The 19718-nt window shown below is 40.1% G+C and overlaps 1 protein-coding gene across 1 annotated transcript in view; it reads left to right on the plus strand.

Moving 5' to 3' along the window:
* The window catches only part of COL4A3 (collagen type IV alpha 3 chain), a 126389-nt gene that overhangs the window by 57653 nt on the left and 49018 nt on the right, over nucleotides 1-19718 (plus strand). Inside the window, exons 2-13 of the mRNA XM_044241731.1 lie at nucleotides 4803-4859; nucleotides 6901-6990; nucleotides 9040-9084; nucleotides 9748-9792; nucleotides 10577-10639; nucleotides 11315-11368; nucleotides 12576-12602; nucleotides 13140-13214; nucleotides 15359-15421; nucleotides 15547-15582; nucleotides 17457-17498; nucleotides 17718-17795. Of these exons, the coding sequence (XP_044097666.1) occupies nucleotides 4803-4859; nucleotides 6901-6990; nucleotides 9040-9084; nucleotides 9748-9792; nucleotides 10577-10639; nucleotides 11315-11368; nucleotides 12576-12602; nucleotides 13140-13214; nucleotides 15359-15421; nucleotides 15547-15582; nucleotides 17457-17498; nucleotides 17718-17795 (675 nt within the window). The remainder of the gene's footprint in view (nucleotides 1-4802; nucleotides 4860-6900; nucleotides 6991-9039; nucleotides 9085-9747; nucleotides 9793-10576; nucleotides 10640-11314; nucleotides 11369-12575; nucleotides 12603-13139; nucleotides 13215-15358; nucleotides 15422-15546; nucleotides 15583-17456; nucleotides 17499-17717; nucleotides 17796-19718) is intronic.

Raw genomic sequence — 19718 nt, forward strand, 5'->3', positions numbered from 1 at the left:
GGTGGAGCATCCGTGTGTCAGCAAAATTGTCACATACTCTGAAGTCCTAGGTCAGTCCAATTTTGCAAATGTATAGGCTGGCCATGCCTTGTCATTTTAACTGCAAATTAAAACTGGAAGAGTTTTGGAGCATTTCTGCTAAGCATAGAAACAGCCCTGGACCTAGCTCTGGAATCTTGCCAACTGTGCTGACCACTGCATGTGGGTGACACGGTGGACAGATAGATGCTCTCACAATGACTCTCCTTTTGAGTGACTGTTGGACTAACCAGAACTCTCCATACCTGCTCTATAGTATATCAGTCGATGCCCACTGACACTGCCCACCCGAGACCCATAGGCTTCTCCCTAGTACATTGGCATATGCCTGCTCCACTCGTGGAGTTTTATGGTTGCCAAGAGTTAGTTGTTTCTATCAGTTGTACTTATTGTAGTAACAAAGTGATTTCGTTAAGTATTAAATAACAAATTGCTTAAATACAAATGCCGATTTGTGTTTCTGTGACAACTAGAAACTGCTATTCAATTAAATATGGCTGAGAAAACATTTAAGAAGTTAGAGAAAAACATGGTTTAATGCCGAGAAGGACTCCATACTCAAATTACTCTATAAGCATCTTTCAGGAATAAACCTGATTCAAAGAAACCAGAAGCTGAAATGGTCAGTGGTGCATCATGGGTGTAACTTAGGAAGAATGGTGTTGCAGAATTCCAACAGAGACCCATTCCCAAAGTAAAGACCCGGACCCTATTTTATAAGATTAAAGAATTGGCATACATGTGTATATTTTAAATTATAAAATGTCTAAAATGTTCGTGGATCTGTTTGTTCATTTTTTAAAATTTCTCAATTTAACTAACTTTTTCAAATAACCAACCAGCTGGCTTTGAACTATGAAATAGGGTTTTTATCTTAATGTAAAGACAATGAAGCCAAATGCAAACAAAACCTAAATATGTTACCCCCTAATGTTCCAACTGAAGGAAAATAATGTAAAAAATCAGGAACCATGGTTTTGATGACCAGAAAAGGGGAGCAAAGTCACTGGGGGTGAATATGGAAAGCCAAACCCCAGGCAAGAGGGAACTCCGGGAACAATACAGTCACACACAGTGAGCCCTATACCCAATCTGTGAATACCACCCATCTGAGTCCTAAGGCTTCTTCTTTGAAACCGTGAGAACCACGGGTTGAGAACAGACTTCATTTATTGTTTATAAGTAAAAGCATTGATGGAGTCTAAATCTGGGTCTGAATTGAAAGATTTGCTAAAAATTAAACAGCTTTTTATTTACTAATGATCATCAAAAGTCTTATATAAGCCTGCAGAGCTCACTTTAGAACCAGTAACCTAAAGTTACCAATTACCTGAAATTAAAAAATCAGTGTTGATTTTTTAGTTTCAGAAATGATGTTTCAACTGGATAAGAATATACTGTTATTTGGGGGAGATGCACGCAGAAGCATTAGCAGTGAAATGTCATGGTGTCTATAGTCTACTTTTCAGCAGTTTGGCAAAAACACGTGTGAGTGTGTGTGTGTGTGTGTGTGTGTGTAAGAGAAAGAGATGGTAACAGTTGGCATATCTAGATAGGAAGCTCTAGAAGGGTTCATTGCACTGTTTTTCAACTTCTTGAAGGGTTTCAAAGTTTCCAAAAAAGACTTTTCAGTCCAAGCAACTATTAACTAATTAGCCTGGTGTTAATTTTAACATATATTAAAATAGCCAAGGCTTCTAGTTTCATTTTTTGCCACTCCAGTGATAGTTGTACATGATTCATGCGTAGAGAAAAGATCTCAGTCACGGTAGTGCAACAATAGCCATAGGCTCCTATGTCTTGAAATTCCAGGTCCAAATTGGATGTAAACGAATTACCAGTTTTCTATCTACCCATCCATCCATTTACCGAATCCACAAGCATTTGCTGAGTATATATTATACATCAGGGCTACTTATGTGAATAAGACTATAATTCCTTCCCTCCTAGGGCTTACAGGCCCCAGGGAAAATATACATTAAACATGTAACTACAAGTGTTCATGGGAGCAAATAAGAAGGATGACCTGATCTCATTTGGGGGCAAACACATACTTGTTCAAGCTCATGGTGAAAGATTTCCAGTAACATATGGCCAACATGGCATTCGCTCCAAGAAATAAAATAAGGCCTGACTCATGACCTCCATCTACCTTCTCAGAGTTTAGAGAATTGGTCATTTGCCTCCTCTTACCCATGGTCCAGAGATTCCCAGAAAGTGCTGTGTTGTGTCTGGAGGCAGAAGAGTCAGAGATGCTCACTGTCTACTTGAAAACCGTGGCCCGGGGCGCCTGGGTGGCTCAGTGGGTTAAGCCGCTGCCTTTGGCTCGGGTCATGATCCCAGGGTTTTGGGATCGAGCCCTGCATCGGGCTCTCTGCTCAGCCGGGAACCTGCTTCCTTCTTTCTCTCTGCCTGCCTCTCTGCCTGCTTGTGATCTCTCTCTGTCAAATAAATAAATAAAATCTTTAAAAAAAAAAAAAAAAAAAAAAACGTGGCCCACCACCACCGCGTGAACCTGGGCATTGGGTCCTCACGCAGGTTGTGCTTCCTTGTCCAATATCTAGTGCTCTTGTGTGTAGGACTCAGACTTCTCTCTGAGGCCCTGCTGTACCCCCACACATACACATGCTGTGTGGGAGCAGCATGCTTGTCCCTCCAACTCTTGGGACCAACTGGCAGCAGGTACTGAAACCAGAAACAAAAGCTGGAGCTCTTGTCTTCAGCCGGCTTTCGCTTTCAGCCCAGTGACATAGCATCCCAAAAGTGAGGGGCACAAAAACTTGGCTACTTGCTTGGGATGACAGGAAAAAAAGACATCCCAAACGAAAACCAATGTGCAAATTAGTGTGTCAGATGATCTAATGTTCAGACACATTTCGAGAATTAGCTCTAGCTTGCAGACTCAGATTTTACATGATAGCTTAGACCAGTGGGATCAGAATCACTCAGAGGGCCTATTAAAACAGAATACAGGGACGCCTGGGTGGCGCAGTTGGTTGGACGACTGCCTTCGGCTCAGGGCGTGATCCTGGAGTCCCGGGATCGAGTCCCACATCAGGCTCCCAGCTCCATGGGGAGTCTGCTTCGCTCTCTGACCTTCTCCCCTCTCATGCTCTCTCTCACTGTCTCTCTCTCTCAAGTGAATAAATAAAATCTTTAAAAAAAAAAAAAAAAAAAAAAAACAGAATACTGAGGGGCGCCTGGGTGGCTCAGTGGGTTAAGCCGCTGCCTTCGGCTCGGGTCATGATCTCAGGGTCCTGGGATCGAGTCCCGCATCGGGCTCTCTGCTCAGCGGGGAAGCCTGCTTCCCTCTCTCTCTCTGCCTGCCTCTCTGCCTACTTGTGATCTCTCTCTGTCAAATAAATAAATTAAATCTTTAAAAAAAAAAAACAAAAACAGAATACTGAGACCCACCCCTGAGATCAGGGTTTCTGATCCAGGGGGTAGGGCCGAGAGTTCACATTTCTGACAAGCTTACAGGTGGTGTGGCTGCTGCTGGTGGGGGGCCCCCACTTTGAGAACTAGTACTTCAGTTGAGTATTCTTTAATATGGGATTGAAATGAACATAAAGTTTAAAAATCTAGAAAGACAAGATTAGATATATTATGTCAAGGTATGACTGAATGACCCCAAACATCTGGGAGGAAAATCAGAAAAATCATTTTCTAAAAAATACCAACTCTTCAACCCTTGAGGGGAATATAGGTTTTCCTTGTCAGTCACTTTCTATTTATATAAATTGTGAGGTAGGTATAAATTTGGTGTCTGAAAATTACTATGCACTTCTCTTCCTTGAAAGGCAGCATAGCCTACTGTTCTATGTTCAGGAAACAAAGATGTTTTTGCTTGAGCATTTTATTTTAATTGAACAAATAGGGCCCTCCACTTTGGAAATATCTGAAGTAATTTCTATTTTATTTCTTCCTACCAACCAGCCAGCACAGGTCCTAGACTTGCCCCGCTTTTGCTGTCCATTAATATTCATTTCCTGTGGAAAGCAAACTCATTCTCAGTTAATATTAACCTGAAGAAAAAAATTTAAAAGATAAATACATAAACATAGAACATGTGTCGAAGCACATTTTAAGTTTAGTATTTTCAACTACCTCTTTGTTCCTCTGCTGGCAGAGACATTTTCAAAAGTCGACCTTCATTGCAGTTGGCCTGTGCATAGGTTCTAAAATGTATCAAAGTAACTGTGATAGGATAAGAGCGTCCAAGCTCCCAGCTAAATTTTTGTTTTTGATTTATACTAAGAACCCGTTGATGCACTACTGAATTAGTTTGTTCTTCTTGAACATCATTCCAGGAAAAGAAAATCTTTGAAACACTTATAGACGATATGACCAGTTAATATACACATATGCATATATATATATATATATATACATATATATATATATATATTTAAATCTAAGAGACTTGCCAACATTAGACCACTTTCTACTGATGGTTACGGCAATTTCATACGGTACAACTATACATTATCCTGAAACAAGGAAAGAGGGCTTCCTTTTTTCCATAAATAACTTAAATTCCCCAATATAATAAGAATGAGGTACACTCACCCGACAGCTTTCCTATATGCAAACTCTTCTCACTTCTCGGCTCTGTTTCTCTCGATATATTATTGTCCCAGTGTGGCTCCTAACAAATGGTGTTTCATGCTCAAAGAACAGAAAAATATGTTTGCTTTTGCCCGGTCAGCCAGGATTTATGAAGCTGTTTTTAAACAAAACTCTTTCTTTTCCCCTTTTCCTAGGGCTGTGTCTGCAAAGACAAAGGCCAGTGCTTCTGTGATGGGATCAAAGGGGAGAAGGTAAAAACGAAATCCTAATAATATTCTTTTCTTCTGTGGGGCTCATCCAGGAATTCGCTCTTATCAGAAAGACCCGCAGTGTGTTATTTCATTCCCTAAGTCCAATTTTAAAGAAATTGTATATAAACATTAACCAAAGAAAAGTGGGGGGGGAAAGCCTTCTGGAAAGTTTCATGCAACTTGTGTAATGCCATCAGTTAAAATGTAACTCTTTCGGTCTGTAAAGAAAAAGGAGCAAGTTGGCAAAAAAGAAAGCTCCTAAGAATGCCTCTATATGTAGAAATGTTGATAAACATGAGAGACCAACAGAAAACACTCGATTCACTCAGTTGGACACAGGCATTGGAATCTGCAGACTTCAAGGCTCGCAGCACTGGTGCAGGCGCGCCCCCTGGCGGTGGAATTCCGCATCAGCACTCTGGCTAAGGCCAAAATGCCGCACAAGGAAGAACTTCAGGTGTCCCCCGCTTTCTGAAAGCTCGCCTTGCGCCACTCCGCTTTTAGAAAGACCCACACAGCCATTCGTTTTGGTAATCAAAAGAAATCCGAAGAGGATGTTGCTTCTTTGAAAGAAAAAGAAAAAAAAAAACACATTACCACACTAACGTAGGTTTTTCATAAAAGCAAAGTGGTGTAATTCGAACTTTCGGAAAGCAGGGATACTCTTTGCTTTACACCATTTCAAATTAGGAAAAGTTTCATAGGAACTCTGTGTGTTCAGATAGCGGGGCAAACCTGTAGCTCCATTGCAGAATTCAAGGAAAAAATAGAATGCCATGAAATCTCATTAGTCCGCTCCATTAACTTGCAATTTGTGATAATTAAGACAGAGGCCGAACTAAAGTTTTTTCTTTGTTTACCAAACCCTTTCCTCTGGGACACTAATGAATTGCTTAACAATACTGAAGGGGACTAAAAATATTTTTAGAATGTATTTTTAGCTCTTTAGATAAAATAATTTACACATAATTTATGTACTAACTATAGTAACTATTCTATTTATTTTCAATTATTCTATAATTAACACGAACTTTGATTAAAGTTTTTCCCTAAAGCTATGAATATAAGTTACTCACTCAGATGCATGTTGGAAAGCTGGGATTCCTTTTTGCTCTCAAGAATTTATCAAGTCCCTACTGTGTGCAAGATGCTATTCTAGAATGTGTGCAAGTGACTGAGTATTGACAGAGGACAAGCAAATTCTTTTGTTTCTCCTTTTATGGGATGTGTGTGTGTATAACAATGTGAAATGGCTGACTTGGTCTCCTTCTCTTTTTTTAAAATTTAATTTACCAATTGTGTAATTAAATTGACTGAATCAACCAGCGACATTTATAATTAAAGAGTGATCCCAGGACCTGTGTTCACCAGAAAATTATTTGCTGGCAGAACCATGTCACTCATGGAGCCTAAATTACTTTCACTCACTCGTTTCTAGGGACATTCTCATAATATCATCTCTTTTTAAAAAATTATTTCGCTCACCCTTTTGGTAATACCACTCTTGATATCTCCTGCATCTCCTACACAAAGAGCAGATTGGATTACTAATTCCTGTGTAATCAAGAAAGGGCTAAAGCTGATAGCCTGCTTGTTGTTCTTTTCAAGCTACAGGGCAATTATGCACACTCCCCAAACACCTTCTTGTGCGTTAGCCTCATTCTCTCTCCATCCCCAAGCAAGCACACTGAACCAATCTCAACTTACTCACTGGGCTTTCCCTTCCTACTTGATGAACTCTCTGAATCTCTGCTCTGTGTAGCGCCACCGTTTGGGGAAAAGTAGTTCCTACAACACCAAAGGCGTAAACTTTCATTTATTATTTATTATTTTTATTATTATTACCAACAAATAATAAAAGCAGGTAGCTTTCCATTTACTGTTATACTTACTGCTGAGTGCCAATTTTGTTGATCCAAGGGGGGAAAAATATGTCAGATGTATTCATTAAGTTGTAACGAAAAGAAAGCAATGGTTGTGGGTATGTTTATTGCTAGACAATGCTATTCTGTGTTTCTTATCCTGTGTTGGTTTTTAATAGGGGGAGAAAGGCTTTCCTGGACCTGCTGGTTCTCCTGGCCAGAAGGGATTCCCAGGTCCCGAAGGCTTGCCTGGACCACAGGGACCCAAGGTATGTCAGTTCATAAGCTTAGAATATCCCCAATTCACCTAACCTTCTTTATGCCTACCCCTGGGCTGCTGGGAATGGGAGAGAATTCCATATCTCAGCCAGCTGGTGAGTGCCGTGGCGAACTTCTGCTCTCCAGGCTTAGCCTGGTCCTCAGAACAGCATCTATCCCAAGAGATTCAAATGCTCATCACCTTGACGTTCCATGGCGAACTCCTGCTCTCCAGGCTTAGCCTGGTCCTCAGAACACCATCTATCCCAAGAGATTCAAATGCTCATTACCCGGACATTCCCTACTCAACTTCCTCCTCCTCCCTGATCCACACAGCTTCTATACCTGCCTATTTTCTTTCATCTTGCATAAAAGGGTGAGTTCTTTTGGCTTTTCATTCAGAACCTGTTCTTCCCCCTGTCCCCTGATCCTGGGACTCCCACCAGAACCATGCATGCCTCTTAGCCCCTCCTTTCTTTTTGATGTTAGCTTTTCTCTTTCAATCCTCAAGTATGTAAATGGCCCCCATACTAATGAAATATAAAATTTCATCTAGATCTTTCAGGTCCTGTAAGCAAAGGATTGCCATCCTCTCCGTGTCTTTCCTTTCTCTGTCAAGATTTAAAAAAACAAACAAAGTAACTAACCAGGCTAACTGTAGTTCATCTCCTGTTCGCTCCTCAGCCGCCATGATTTGCCTTGGGTCCCCCTGCCCAGAAAATGCTCCTGCAGAAATCCCCCATGACTTTTGTGTCCTTATCTGTCCCAGGCCCTTCTGCTTTGTTTCAAACCACGCGGGTCACTCTCCTTGAAACACTTGTCTTTTGTTGTTTCTGGAATCATCCTTCCTCTGATTCTCTCCTTTTGTCACACCCTTCTTTTCTTTCATGGGCTCCTCTTTCTCAACTCATCACACATTTTTATCCTAAAGTCTTTGATACAACAAAGGGCTTTGTTCAAATAAATACCCTAGAGGATTTGCTAAAGAACTACACACCCACTAGATGTGCTGATGGCTCTTTCCTGCTGCGGACACCAGCTTGACTTAAGCCTGGGCTCTCAGGCACTCACGTGGTCATTCCCCTGACTGCAGGCCTCCAGCAAGCTACGAACTAATGAGTAAGCTATGAAAGATCACTGAAATTGATCTCCATAGAGTCTTTTTAAATTTCATCCATGTGTGGACTGCCTGTTTGGTCATCAAAGGCAACAGTTACTGTGAATCTATTCTGTATTAGGCATTGGGGTGTTTGCTCTTGACTGTCTCTGAGCTACTCTTTCCATTGATCCCAGAAATCATGCCTATGGTGACTCAGTCTCTGTTTTAGTGGCAAAATCAGAGTTCAGATCTGGTTTTAGATGATGCCAGAATCAAACTCCCATAACCAAAGAAACTAAACCCACCCCTAGAGTTTCTAACAAGCAAATGTTGTCATTTTCCAGGAATTCTGCCATTCATGTCTCTCTGATTCATGTATCTGTTATTTCTCCATTTCTCTTTCTTCTGACCCTAATTTTGGGGGGAAAAAATCATTTACACTCTGGACATATAGTGTTTGAAATCGGATCCATTCAGTGTCTGACCATCCCACTACCTTCCTCCAGGGCATGGTCTAGGCTGTTCTTCCATTTCACTAATGAAAGGATTTGCTGCTTCAACGCTGGACTTGGATCAAGTCATGCCAACTCTTTCCTTTTTGTTTCATTCTCTACCCCCACTCTGCTCGTTACACTGGCATTTCTTTAGAGAAGCCAACAATCGATTAAAATAATCTTTGTAAACATACGGCACTTACAACTTTCTGCCAGCCTCTCTGCCTACTTTTGGTCTCTCTCTCCCTCTTTCAATCTCTCTGTCAAATAAATAAGTAAATAAAAATCTTTTAAAAAATATTTTAGCTTTAGTTAAGCAAACAAGCAATTTCACTGTGTTAACCCTGAAATAATCACAAGAGCAAAACAGTTTGGTGTGTGAATAGAATGGGAACTTTTAACTTATAGTGTCTTAATTTCCAGTTCCTTTTTTTTTTTTTTTTTTTTTTTTTTTTTTTTTGATCTAGGGCTCGCCAGGACTCCCAGGATTCACTGGTCCCAAAGGTGTGAGGGTTAGTAGTCCAACTGGTCCCTCTGGATGGTTTGATGAAAATTCTTCTTCTTTAAAAAATAAGAACTCTGCACTGTAAAAGTTCTACACATGTCACAAAGGAATACATTCTGTTTGATACACTGTATAGGTGAAGTTCAAGAACAGGTAAAAGTAATCTGTCATGGCAGAAACCAGAAAGGGGGCGGGTATTAATGGTCTAGGAAAGGGTGTGAGAGGACCACGGCGGGGGGTGGGGGGGCGGATGGTGTGGAGATGTTCCCTGTCTGGACGGGATGGCGGTGATACCAGTATGTACGTGCACTCATACGTAAACATGCCTCCAGCTCTTTGCAGAAGCTTGGGGCCATCTACTGTATGCAAAATATGCCTCAAAAGTGCCCCCAAAGAAGCAAAAACCATTTTAATCATCTTCTTAAATACTGCCCTGTATGTTAACTAAAATTTAAATAAAAATTTTTAAAAAGTAGTTTGATAAATGTAAGATTTTGAGAAGTTTGTCCAACCTTTTTTTGTTGTTTTGTTTTGTTTTCAAATAGTGTTTAGCCATTCCTAATTGTCATTGCAGGATGGTGTTATCATAATGGTAAATGCTTCTATTTGTATAGGTTCAAACAGTTTTTAAGTGTTTTTCTTGCCACCTTCCCCTTTTGTACATCTTTAGGGAATAACAGGATTGCCGGGATTTTCAGGTCCTCCTGGACTTCCAGTAAGTAACGGGGAAATGTGTAAATTTAAAAGAAATAAAAAGAGAGTTCACTTTAATAAAGAGGTTAAAGCAATAGCACAAGGAAATGGTTGCTATGATAGGAGTTGCAGGATGAAAATGTCATAGTGGAGTCACGTAACATATTAGAGTTCGGATTTGTAGGACACACAAGTCCAGTTGGATTTCCTGACCAATCCAAGCAGAACAGAATGGAATGGGACAGGACGGGACTTGACCTTATGAGATGGGACGGGACGGGACGGGACGGGACGGGACCGGATGGACAAGACAGGACAGGACAGGACAGGTTAGATGGAATAGAATGGAATGGAGTGGAGTAGAGTAGAGAGGAATGGAATGAAGGAAGAGAAAAGAAGAGAAGAAAAGAGAAGAGAAGAGATAGAATATTAACGCTGCTTAATAGTATAGAACAATAAAATGCTACCTTATGTATACATCCCTCTTCTTTTTCCTTTCCTTTCTTCCAGCTTAAAATAGCATATTAAGGGCTTCATTTTATATAGAAAGGTCTTTTGTTTTATCTAAAATATATGTATCTCACTTGATAATTTTTGGTTTTGATTGGTCATTTTATTGGCTATACTTTTTACTTAAATCACCTAAAATAACTAAAGATACAACTTAACTATTTAATAGCCATTTGTATTTAAATAACTATCTAAGTTGGACCACTTCTTCCCTCACCGTGTGTCCCTCAGGATGGCCACTTGTTCCCCGGGGCCCAGTGCTGATGTCACCTTTCTGAGACTTGCTCTGTTTTTAGGGCACCCCGGGCCATCCTGGGCCCTATGGACCTGCCGGTGTCCCAGGATGCAATGGTTCTAAGGTATGTACTTCTCACCCAGGAGATGGCTAGGAAACGTTCCGCAGATTGAATCAATCAAGAGGAAGGAGGAAAAAGAAAGCACAGATTTTCCTTGAGATTCTTTTAGCCAGAACCACTGGTATGTGTCTTCAGGATGGAAACATGATGGTTTTCTTTCTTCTTGTGGCTTGGTTTCTTGGTTTTGAAAATGTTCTCTTGTGTTCTCACACAAAAAGACAACTAGGGGCTCACCCAGTGACTTTCACCTGAGGTTGTGATTCTATCTAAATCAGAAATGAAAGCTTGGAATGCAAAATTGGTCTTTGGAAAAGAGTGGCCGAGATTTCCAGCATTCACTCATGCCCTTTGTTCCATGACAGCACCCTCCTTCCACCCAGAATTGTACCCACCAAAGAACTAATTACTCAAGTTTCAAGGAAACAGCAATTAAAAAGTTTTTGGCACACTGGACTTTTGCCGTTTATGCACAATTTGAGAAACAGTATATTCTAATCCTGTTTTCAATTAAGATAATGGTTTTCTGGCTTTCAGCCTCATGACCCAGTAGCCATAAGGAATTTGGGTTACTTAGTCTAGATTTACCACTGCAAGGCTGGAAGAGAGAAACAGGGAAAATATCTCAATAAGCTGCTCTAGAACAACTGAAAAGAATAACAAGCTTTGTCTGCCTTCCAGGGTGAGCGAGGGTTTCCAGGCCTTCCAGGGACACCAGGGTACCCGGGGATCCCGGTAGGTGTCCATTTTTAACTCTGTATAAAGTATAAATACAAGTCATTTACTCCAGAATGGCCATGTGCCAAAATCCATCATGACTTTGTGGAAGTCAGGGGCAACCAGTAGTAGATATTAAACTCATCGGTGGGGGAATGAATGAATGATTAAATGCCTTATGAGTTCAGGTTTGTGCTTTGAGGCTTTATTTTGCTTTTGAGACATCCAAGCAGAGATGAGGGATAGGCAGCTGGATTTGGTTAGAAGAGAGGCCCTGGATAGTGGTGACACAATGAGCAAGAGAAAGAGGGGAAAAGAACCTCAGAACAGACTTAGAAAGCCCAGCATGGGACACCTGGGTCAGGGAAATAAGTCTGTAAAGAGGAGGACCCTACTGATAGAAAGAAGACCAAGAATATTGTGGAAGCCCAGGGAAGATGTGTTTCACTAGAGGTGAGTGGCTGACAGCTGCCTAATGCTGCTGAGATGTCCAGTAAGAGCTGAGGTCTTGCCATTGATTCTAGCAATGTCACTGTCATTGCAGACCTTAGCAAGGGGCATTTCCAGTGTGGATGGAGGCAGGAGGGGGAGTAAGGAATGAACAGAACGGGAAGATTGCAGAGGGCATGAAAGAGAGACTGGCGGGGGGGAGATGTTGTCTGTTTAAATGGAAGAAACTCAAGCATGTTTAAAAACCAGTGGGAATATGTATGCAATGGAATACTACTCAGCCATCAAAAAAATGAAATCTTGCCATTTGCAGTGATATGGTTGGAACTAGAGGGTATTATGCTAAGCGAAATAAGTCAATTAGAGAAAGATTCATCATATGATCTCACTAGTATGTGGAGTTTAAGAAGCAAAACAGGAGCATAGGAGAAGGCAAGGAAAAATAAAACAAGATGAAATCAGAGAGGGAGATAAACTGCAAGAGATGGCTGAATCGTAGGTAACAAACAGGGTTGCTGGAAGGGAGGGGGGTGAGGGATGGGGTCATTGGGTGATGAATATTAAGGAGGGACCATGATATAATGAGCACTGGGGGTTATATAAGGCTGATGAATCACTGACCTCTGTCTCTGAAAGTAATGATACACTATGTGTTAATTAACTGGATTTAAATTTTAAAAATCTAAAAAAGAGTGGGACGTAGACAGTGGGAGAGGGAGCAGAATAGCAGCAAGGACAAAGCAGTGATGTTATGTATTTGGTTTCCTTTTTTTAGGGTGCTATTGGTTTGAAAGGAGAAAAGGTAAGTGAAGCGTGGCCTATTATTATCTCTAAGTGTACATATGAAAGGACTGCTATTAAATAATGAGATGTAAATAATTACATATCAGGTTTCAAAATTCAGAAACCAACTAAAAATTGGACACGATATTTATTCCTATTCAGCAACTTCTTTTAGCTGTTTTCATACATATCTCTTAAGAGATACAATGTTTATAAAATTCTTTAAGGGTATAGAGTCTAGGAGAAGAGACTTGACCTCAGCCTGGGGGCCTCACCTTCTAGATCAGGAGTTGCCACTAATTTTGGTATCTTGAGAAATGTTTCTCATCCTTGAGTCTTTCTTCCTTCTGTAGTAAATTGTCAGTTTTAGGATACAGGAAAATCTTTTATTTCTTCAAAATGGAGTAACTACGTAATCCTAAATCATTTCTCTAAGGATATATCCTGAAAAGCACTTCTGTCCTTGAGGTAGTAGGAGTTTGAAGAAGCATTTAAAGGAGTTTTGAAAATATGTTTATGTTTATGATTATGTTTAATGAAGTTCTTCATTTTCAAGGGTGCCCCTGCTGCAGAAGATATAGAACTTGATGGAAGAGGTGACCCTGGGTTGCCAGGAGTTCCAGGATTCCAGGTATCACCTGTCAGAGAAGGTCTCGTTATTATCAGGCCTCTAGCTCTGGCTCTCAGTCCCTGTCTGTCTGTCTGTCTGTCCTTCTCCTTTTTCTCTTCTCTCTGTATCTCAGTGACTCTGTATTTGTCTCTCTCCTTCTCTGTTTTCCCCTAAATCTCTTTATCACTGTCTCAGGAACATTTTTATGGTTTGTTTTCTATTTTCTTTTGTTTTCTTTTTTATTGAGGTATAATTGACATATGACATTATATTAGTTTCAGAGGTGCAGGGTAATGATTAGATATTAGCACATATTGTGGAACGATCCCCACAATAAGTCTAGTTAATCTCCATCACCACAGTGATGAATACTCTTTTTTCTTGTGATGAGAAACTTTACTTTCTTAGCAACTTTCAAATCTGGAGTAGTGTTGTTACCTACAGTCACTATGCTGTACCTTATATCCCCGAGACTTATTTATTTCTAACAGGAGGTTTCTATCTTTGACCCCCTTCACCCACTTCACCATCCCCCATCCCCACCCCTGACAACCACAAGAACATGTGAAATAGACATTCGTATTTCTTCTGTTGACATATTGACTTCATTTCATTCTAAAACATTCACCTCATTCGAAACTCCATGAAACTAATATAAAAGGATGATATTGTGCCTAAGTCTTTTAATCTCTGCTTAAATCTCAATTACTCAGGCTTTCCTAAATTTAAGGAGGAACCTTCAAGGAATAGTTATGCTCCACTTATTCTGTATTTGTTGAAATCAAGGATAGATTTGTAGTGTACATGGAATATCATTTAAAACTCTAATGTTAAATAACAGCCCTGTTTCCAAGTTCGCATGACAGTAAGTAACTGGGATTTATTTAAATGCATCTTCTCCTGTTGAAAGGTTTACTTTCTGATCTATACGTATGTAGATGTGAGCATGATCCCTAATGGATAGGAAGAGACACGGTTATTTGGGGCCTGTGTATGCTTTACTTTGGGATTCGAAAGGTCTCTTGATAGACCTAAGGCACAGGGAGTAACTTCCAGGTTAATTAACCAGAAATATTTTAACTTAGTTCAGAAGCGTATGTGGAAATTTCTGGAAATGTGTCTAAGTGAGTCACAGAGTTTGAGTTCAGGGTATTGAACCCCCTGATGGTGAGCCATGCCAACTGACAGTGACCCACAAAATGGAACAATGATGCAGTTAGAAGCCTTTACTGAGGAAAGATGCAGAACAAGATAGGACTTGATTTTTCTTGCTTAGGAAACATTTACGGCGTGGGATGCTGAAGGAAAGGGATCCAGTAAGAAGAGATAGCAGCGACCTGGAACACTGATGTGTCCCTTAGATGTGCATGGAGTGTGGGCTAGGTATGGCACATACTGCTAATGGAGACAGAGCAGGGTAACCGTCATCTATACAAGAAATATTTATTACATCCCCATTATGGGTCAGCAGCTGCTCTAGGCTCTAGAGATAGCATGGTGCACAAATGAGCCAAAAAAGAGTTCAAAAAAAAAAAAAATTCTTGCCCTCATGAAGCTGACATTCTAGTAGTGGAAACCAGAAAAGATGTAAATTAGTAAATTAGTAAAGTGCATGGTGTGTTAAATCGCAGGAAATGCCAAGGTGGTAAATAATGCAGGGGCAGGAGAGAGGAAGTATCCAGGTTGGAAGAAGGGCTGTGGCTTTAGATTGGATCGACCAGGAAAGGATGACATTTGAGTGAAAATAAGAAAAGGGAGAGGATATGAGTCCTAAAGATGCCTGGGGAAAGTGGACGGTAGGCAGAAGGAGGGCAGGCAGAGGGCCCTACCCGAGGAGCATGCTTGGCTGAGGGAGACAGTGAGGCAGAAAGAGAGATAGACAGAAAAGCGAAATTTTAAAAATTAAGAAAAAGCTCTAAAATAATTCTGGAAATGTTGCCATCAGCATGTTCCTGGCATCCTGTTTATACATGGCAACAGGCTTTTAGGCATGTTTTTCTTTTCTTTTCTTTTTTTTTTTTTTTTTGTAATTAACTGCAGCGGTAAATGAGAGGCATCATGTTCCTCAGATTTCACTAAACGATTTTAATGGATTTAATTAATGGACATTGTTCTTAGATGAGAAGTAAATTCACGCTTAACTCTATTCTTCTTTTAATTTACAGGGTTTGCCAGGCCTTCCAGGCTTTCCGGGACCTGTTGGTCCACCTGGCCCTCCAGGATTCTTAGTGAGTATGAAATCATCACTACTATAGACCCTGTAACCTAATAAACTCATTATAGTGAAAACTTTACACAGAGTTTTCATCTTGGCACATTGTTTGCTATAATTTTAACTTGTGCATTTTTCTAGGGCTTTCCAGGACCCATGGGACCTCCAGGACCTAAGGTAGATTATGGTTCATATAACACAACAGCCGGAACACGGAAAATGAGCTAAAAGACAAACCTGGTCTGACGGGACATGTGGTTACATCCTGGTCCTTCTCTAGAAGCCACAGGATCCCTGGCAGGGAAGGGAACAGAACAAGCAGCTTTGTACCCTTCACTTTCTTCTCCCTGGACTTAGTAACTTGATCCTAGATAATTCAGTTTTAAGGAGCTCCCTATCAGATTAGGGCAAGTCCATAGATTTCCCATTTCCGATAATCCTACCGATCACCCAACACTTTATCCTATAAACTTTTGTAGTAGGCTGTTTCCCAACGCCAACCTGATCTTAATGCTAGTAAATGGTGAATATTCATGTACTCATTAAGCAGGGTCCTGCATGTCTTTCTCATAAAAAAACCAATTGCTAATGTTGGGGAGGAAAAACTTTTTCTCTATCCTCTTAGGTCCTGAGTGGGGACATGCAAATGGAATTGAAAAAAGACTTATTAACAGAAGAAGAAGGTTTCTTTCATATGCATGTGGGGGCCTCACAGAAATGAAATAAAAACCCCAAAGAGGCCTTCAGGTCCAGAGGCTTGTGTACCATATTAACAAAGGATGATAAAAATCTGTGGAGGAGTGACAAGACAAAGGAAAAGGGTTTTGAACTGGTAGGGTGCAGTAAATTGCAGGAAGGTAAATATATGGAGGAAACTAATGGGGGATGAGGGTTATTTCTGTAAGATTTGTTGAAGATTTCAGTCAGTGCTGACTCCAGTGGTAATTGTCTCCTCTTCCTAGTATAGAAGAAGAGCCAGGTGATATCTTCCCTTGGGGAAGATGTCCCCAAACCCTGCCCTTGGGCAAATGGAGGAGGGTGGAGAACCTTTCTCCATTTGCTGTTACTCAGTTGTCTTGAGCTCAAAATAATTCTTATGCCAAAGTGATATATTTTGGATTGGCTTATTCTGAGCCCCTCCATTAACTAGGTAGGAAAGTATTGAGTGAGCCTGAGCCCCCCAGGAAATTAGTCCTCACACAGTAGTAGTTCTTGCTCACTATAGCTAGACTTGGTGTGCGGGGAACTTGCCAAGGTGTTTCCACAATTATTATATCATTATTTGAGTGGTCAACTAGACTGTAAATGACAGAGCTGAGATTTAAAGTGTTTTGATTCCTTATCTTGAGCTTTTTTTCTGTAGCTTCTGTGGGCTAATGGGGGAAAGATCTATATACTCAAGAGCAGAAAAGCCAGGAGGCACTTGAGATGAGCACAGGATGTAGTATGGAAGTGATGAATCATTGACCTCTACTCCAGAAACCAGTGTTGCACTGTATGGTAACTAACAAGATTTAAATAAATAGTTAAAAAAAATAGCAAGGAGGCATTGGTTGATATGATAGATTAGCCATTGTTATAGGAGACAGACTATTCACATTAGACTTAGCTCAATTCAGTAAATGACTAGTGAAGGGAGATAGCCTCAAATGTTTTCTTAGCCTCCTTCAATTTTTGAATTTCAGAATCTAGAAGTTCAATCATCCTTCCCTCTTATCTTTAAGATGAGAAAACTAGGGCATCAGAAAGTTAGATAACCAGTGTCTGAGCCAGGAAAACGTTCTCCAAGCTGGTTTCTCTCCCTTATCCCACCCCACGTCATGTCCTCCTTCGCCTTGTGAAGTCAATCCCTTAAGCCCTCTGCACTTTGTGATCTCCACTTTTGAAAGAAACATATTGCCTCTCTCCTCCAAGAAATAGCTGAAGTAATTTTTGTAACACTGACATCACCATTAAAATACAAATGTTCCCTTACAAACATTGGAAGGAAGTGGGTTTAGACTCCTCATATCCATTTTTAAAAAATAATTTAATGTTTTCTTTTCTTACAGGGTCACATGGGCGATAATGTGATAGGACAAAAAGGAGAGCAGGTAATTCAAATATTGTGGTTTATTTATGGGCAAGACATTTTAAATTTCATAGCAATCATCCTGCACTTCTTAGTCTGTAAGTGACACTGTAAGTGACAAACGTGTTTGCTTTGTCATTTGCGATATCTTCTTACCTAAGAACCAAAGGGGAAAATCTAGCTCTCCAAAAACCGAGGTGGTGATGTTTGGTTTCGCGTTCCTGAGTGTGTTTGTTTTTAGGGTGTAAAAGGATTAACAGGACCCCCTGGACCACCAGGAACGGTAATTGTGACACTAACCGGCCCGGATAACAGAACGGTAACTCTTCCATTTTATTACACGGGTTGTGTGTTCTCACTTCCGGGGGGAGGTCTTGTGATCCCTTACCTCTTTTTTTTTTTTTTTTAAGATTTTGTTTATTTATTTATTTATTTATTTGACAGAGAGAGAGAGAGAGAGAGATCACGAGTAGGCAGAGAGGCAGGCAGAGAGAGAGAGAGAGAAGCAGGCTCCCCGCTGAGCAGAGAGCCCGATGCGGGGCTCCATCCCAGAACCCTGAAATGACCTGAGCCGAAGGCAGAGGCTTAACCCACTGAGCCACCCAGGCGCCCCTCCCTTACCTCTTTTATAAGCTTTGCCCTCTGAGCCCTCTCAGCCAGCCTCAGCCTCTGGATTTTATTTTTTATCCATCTTTTACTTGAGAACCAGAAAACATAAGACAGAGATCTGAGGCAACATCAGACGCTAGCAACTTCCACGATTCTAGAAGGTAGAGCCTGGATCTGATTTTGCTCACCTTTTATCCTCACTGCCTCCACATTGTTCCTAACTCAGATGGGGATTTGGTGAGTATTTTTGAATAAATGATAACAAAATAGGTATATGGCTCTGATCCAGCCAGACAGTAATGACCTAAAGATATTAGTGGAATAGTGTGATAATCACATGGGACATTTTTACCTGCCATTATGTCCCCAAGGGCAATGTGGCCTGCATTCCTCTCTAAGGACATTGCGATCCTGTTTTTCAAAATGAACATTTGCTTTTTTGCTCCTACTCTAGGGTAGCTGGAAGGACCAGGATATAGAACTGAATGAATGCTCAGAAAAAGTGAATCATAATATAATACCCCAAACCTAGACACAAACCTGATCCTGAATGTCTGGGGGAAGAGGGGATGGGACGTAAGGGGTTAACTAACAATTTTCCTCTGGATTAACTAAGAAATAAACATAAACCCTCCTCTTTAAAGTTCTGATTTTTTTAATAATAGCTAGATTAAAATATAATTCCCATACCATGTAATTCACTGTTTCAAAAAATAAAATTCATGGGTTTTAGTTATAATTAATTTTTACAACATAATTCAGATATAATTTACATACTGCAAAGCTCACTTATTTGTTGCATATTTTAGTGGCTTTCAGTGTATTCATGGGGTTGTACAACTATTACCACATGCAATTTTAGAACATTTTCATCTCCTAAAATATAAACCCTCTAGCCCTTACTCTCCAATATAATTAATTTTTAATGGTAAAAGTTATCAAAACAAAACTGAGAAGAGTTAAGACAAAACATGGTGAAATTTGATATGACCAAAATAATAACTCTCATTGAAGATTGGAAAAAATTGACCTAAGGAGAAAAGCTAAACTTCTCAGAGGTAATCAACAACCACAACAACAACAAAAAAAAAATTAAAGAAGTCTAAAATTTTATTGGCCAGAAATGGAAAGAAAAAAAATCTTGACGAAAATCTAGATCTGGAAGATTGGACCCAGGGGACAGTTTCTGAGTTTGAAAAAAATGATGCTCCAAGAGGAGACTCACACTGGGGAAAATACAGTCAATGAAATGTGATAAGAACACAAACAAACCTGAGTAAAGCAATCAAATCCTCCTTGTAACACATGCTCAGAAACTAATTGATCCCAGTGAAAATAATTTCTGTATATTAAAAATGAAAATAAGATACATTGGGAATGATTTGAATGTGCTTATTGAAAACGGATTCAGGAATTAAGTTGGTTTAACATAGTTTGATCCAAAAGATGCTTTCTTCAAAACAACAAAAGTTTAAGTATGGTTTTAATGGGTTCACAAGTATAAAATTTGGAATATGAAAAATGATAGTCTGTCATGTTAACAGGAGGTTTGTAAGTAGTTTGTAGATACAATTCGTTGAACAGAGAAATTTTTCAAGTAAAAGCGGTATTTTTTTGTTTGATCTGTGTGTAA

This window comes from Neovison vison, chromosome 3 (genome assembly GCF_020171115.1).
Source record: "Neovison vison isolate M4711 chromosome 3, ASM_NN_V1, whole genome shotgun sequence".
NCBI classification, from domain to species: domain Eukaryota; kingdom Metazoa; phylum Chordata; class Mammalia; order Carnivora; family Mustelidae; genus Neogale; species Neogale vison.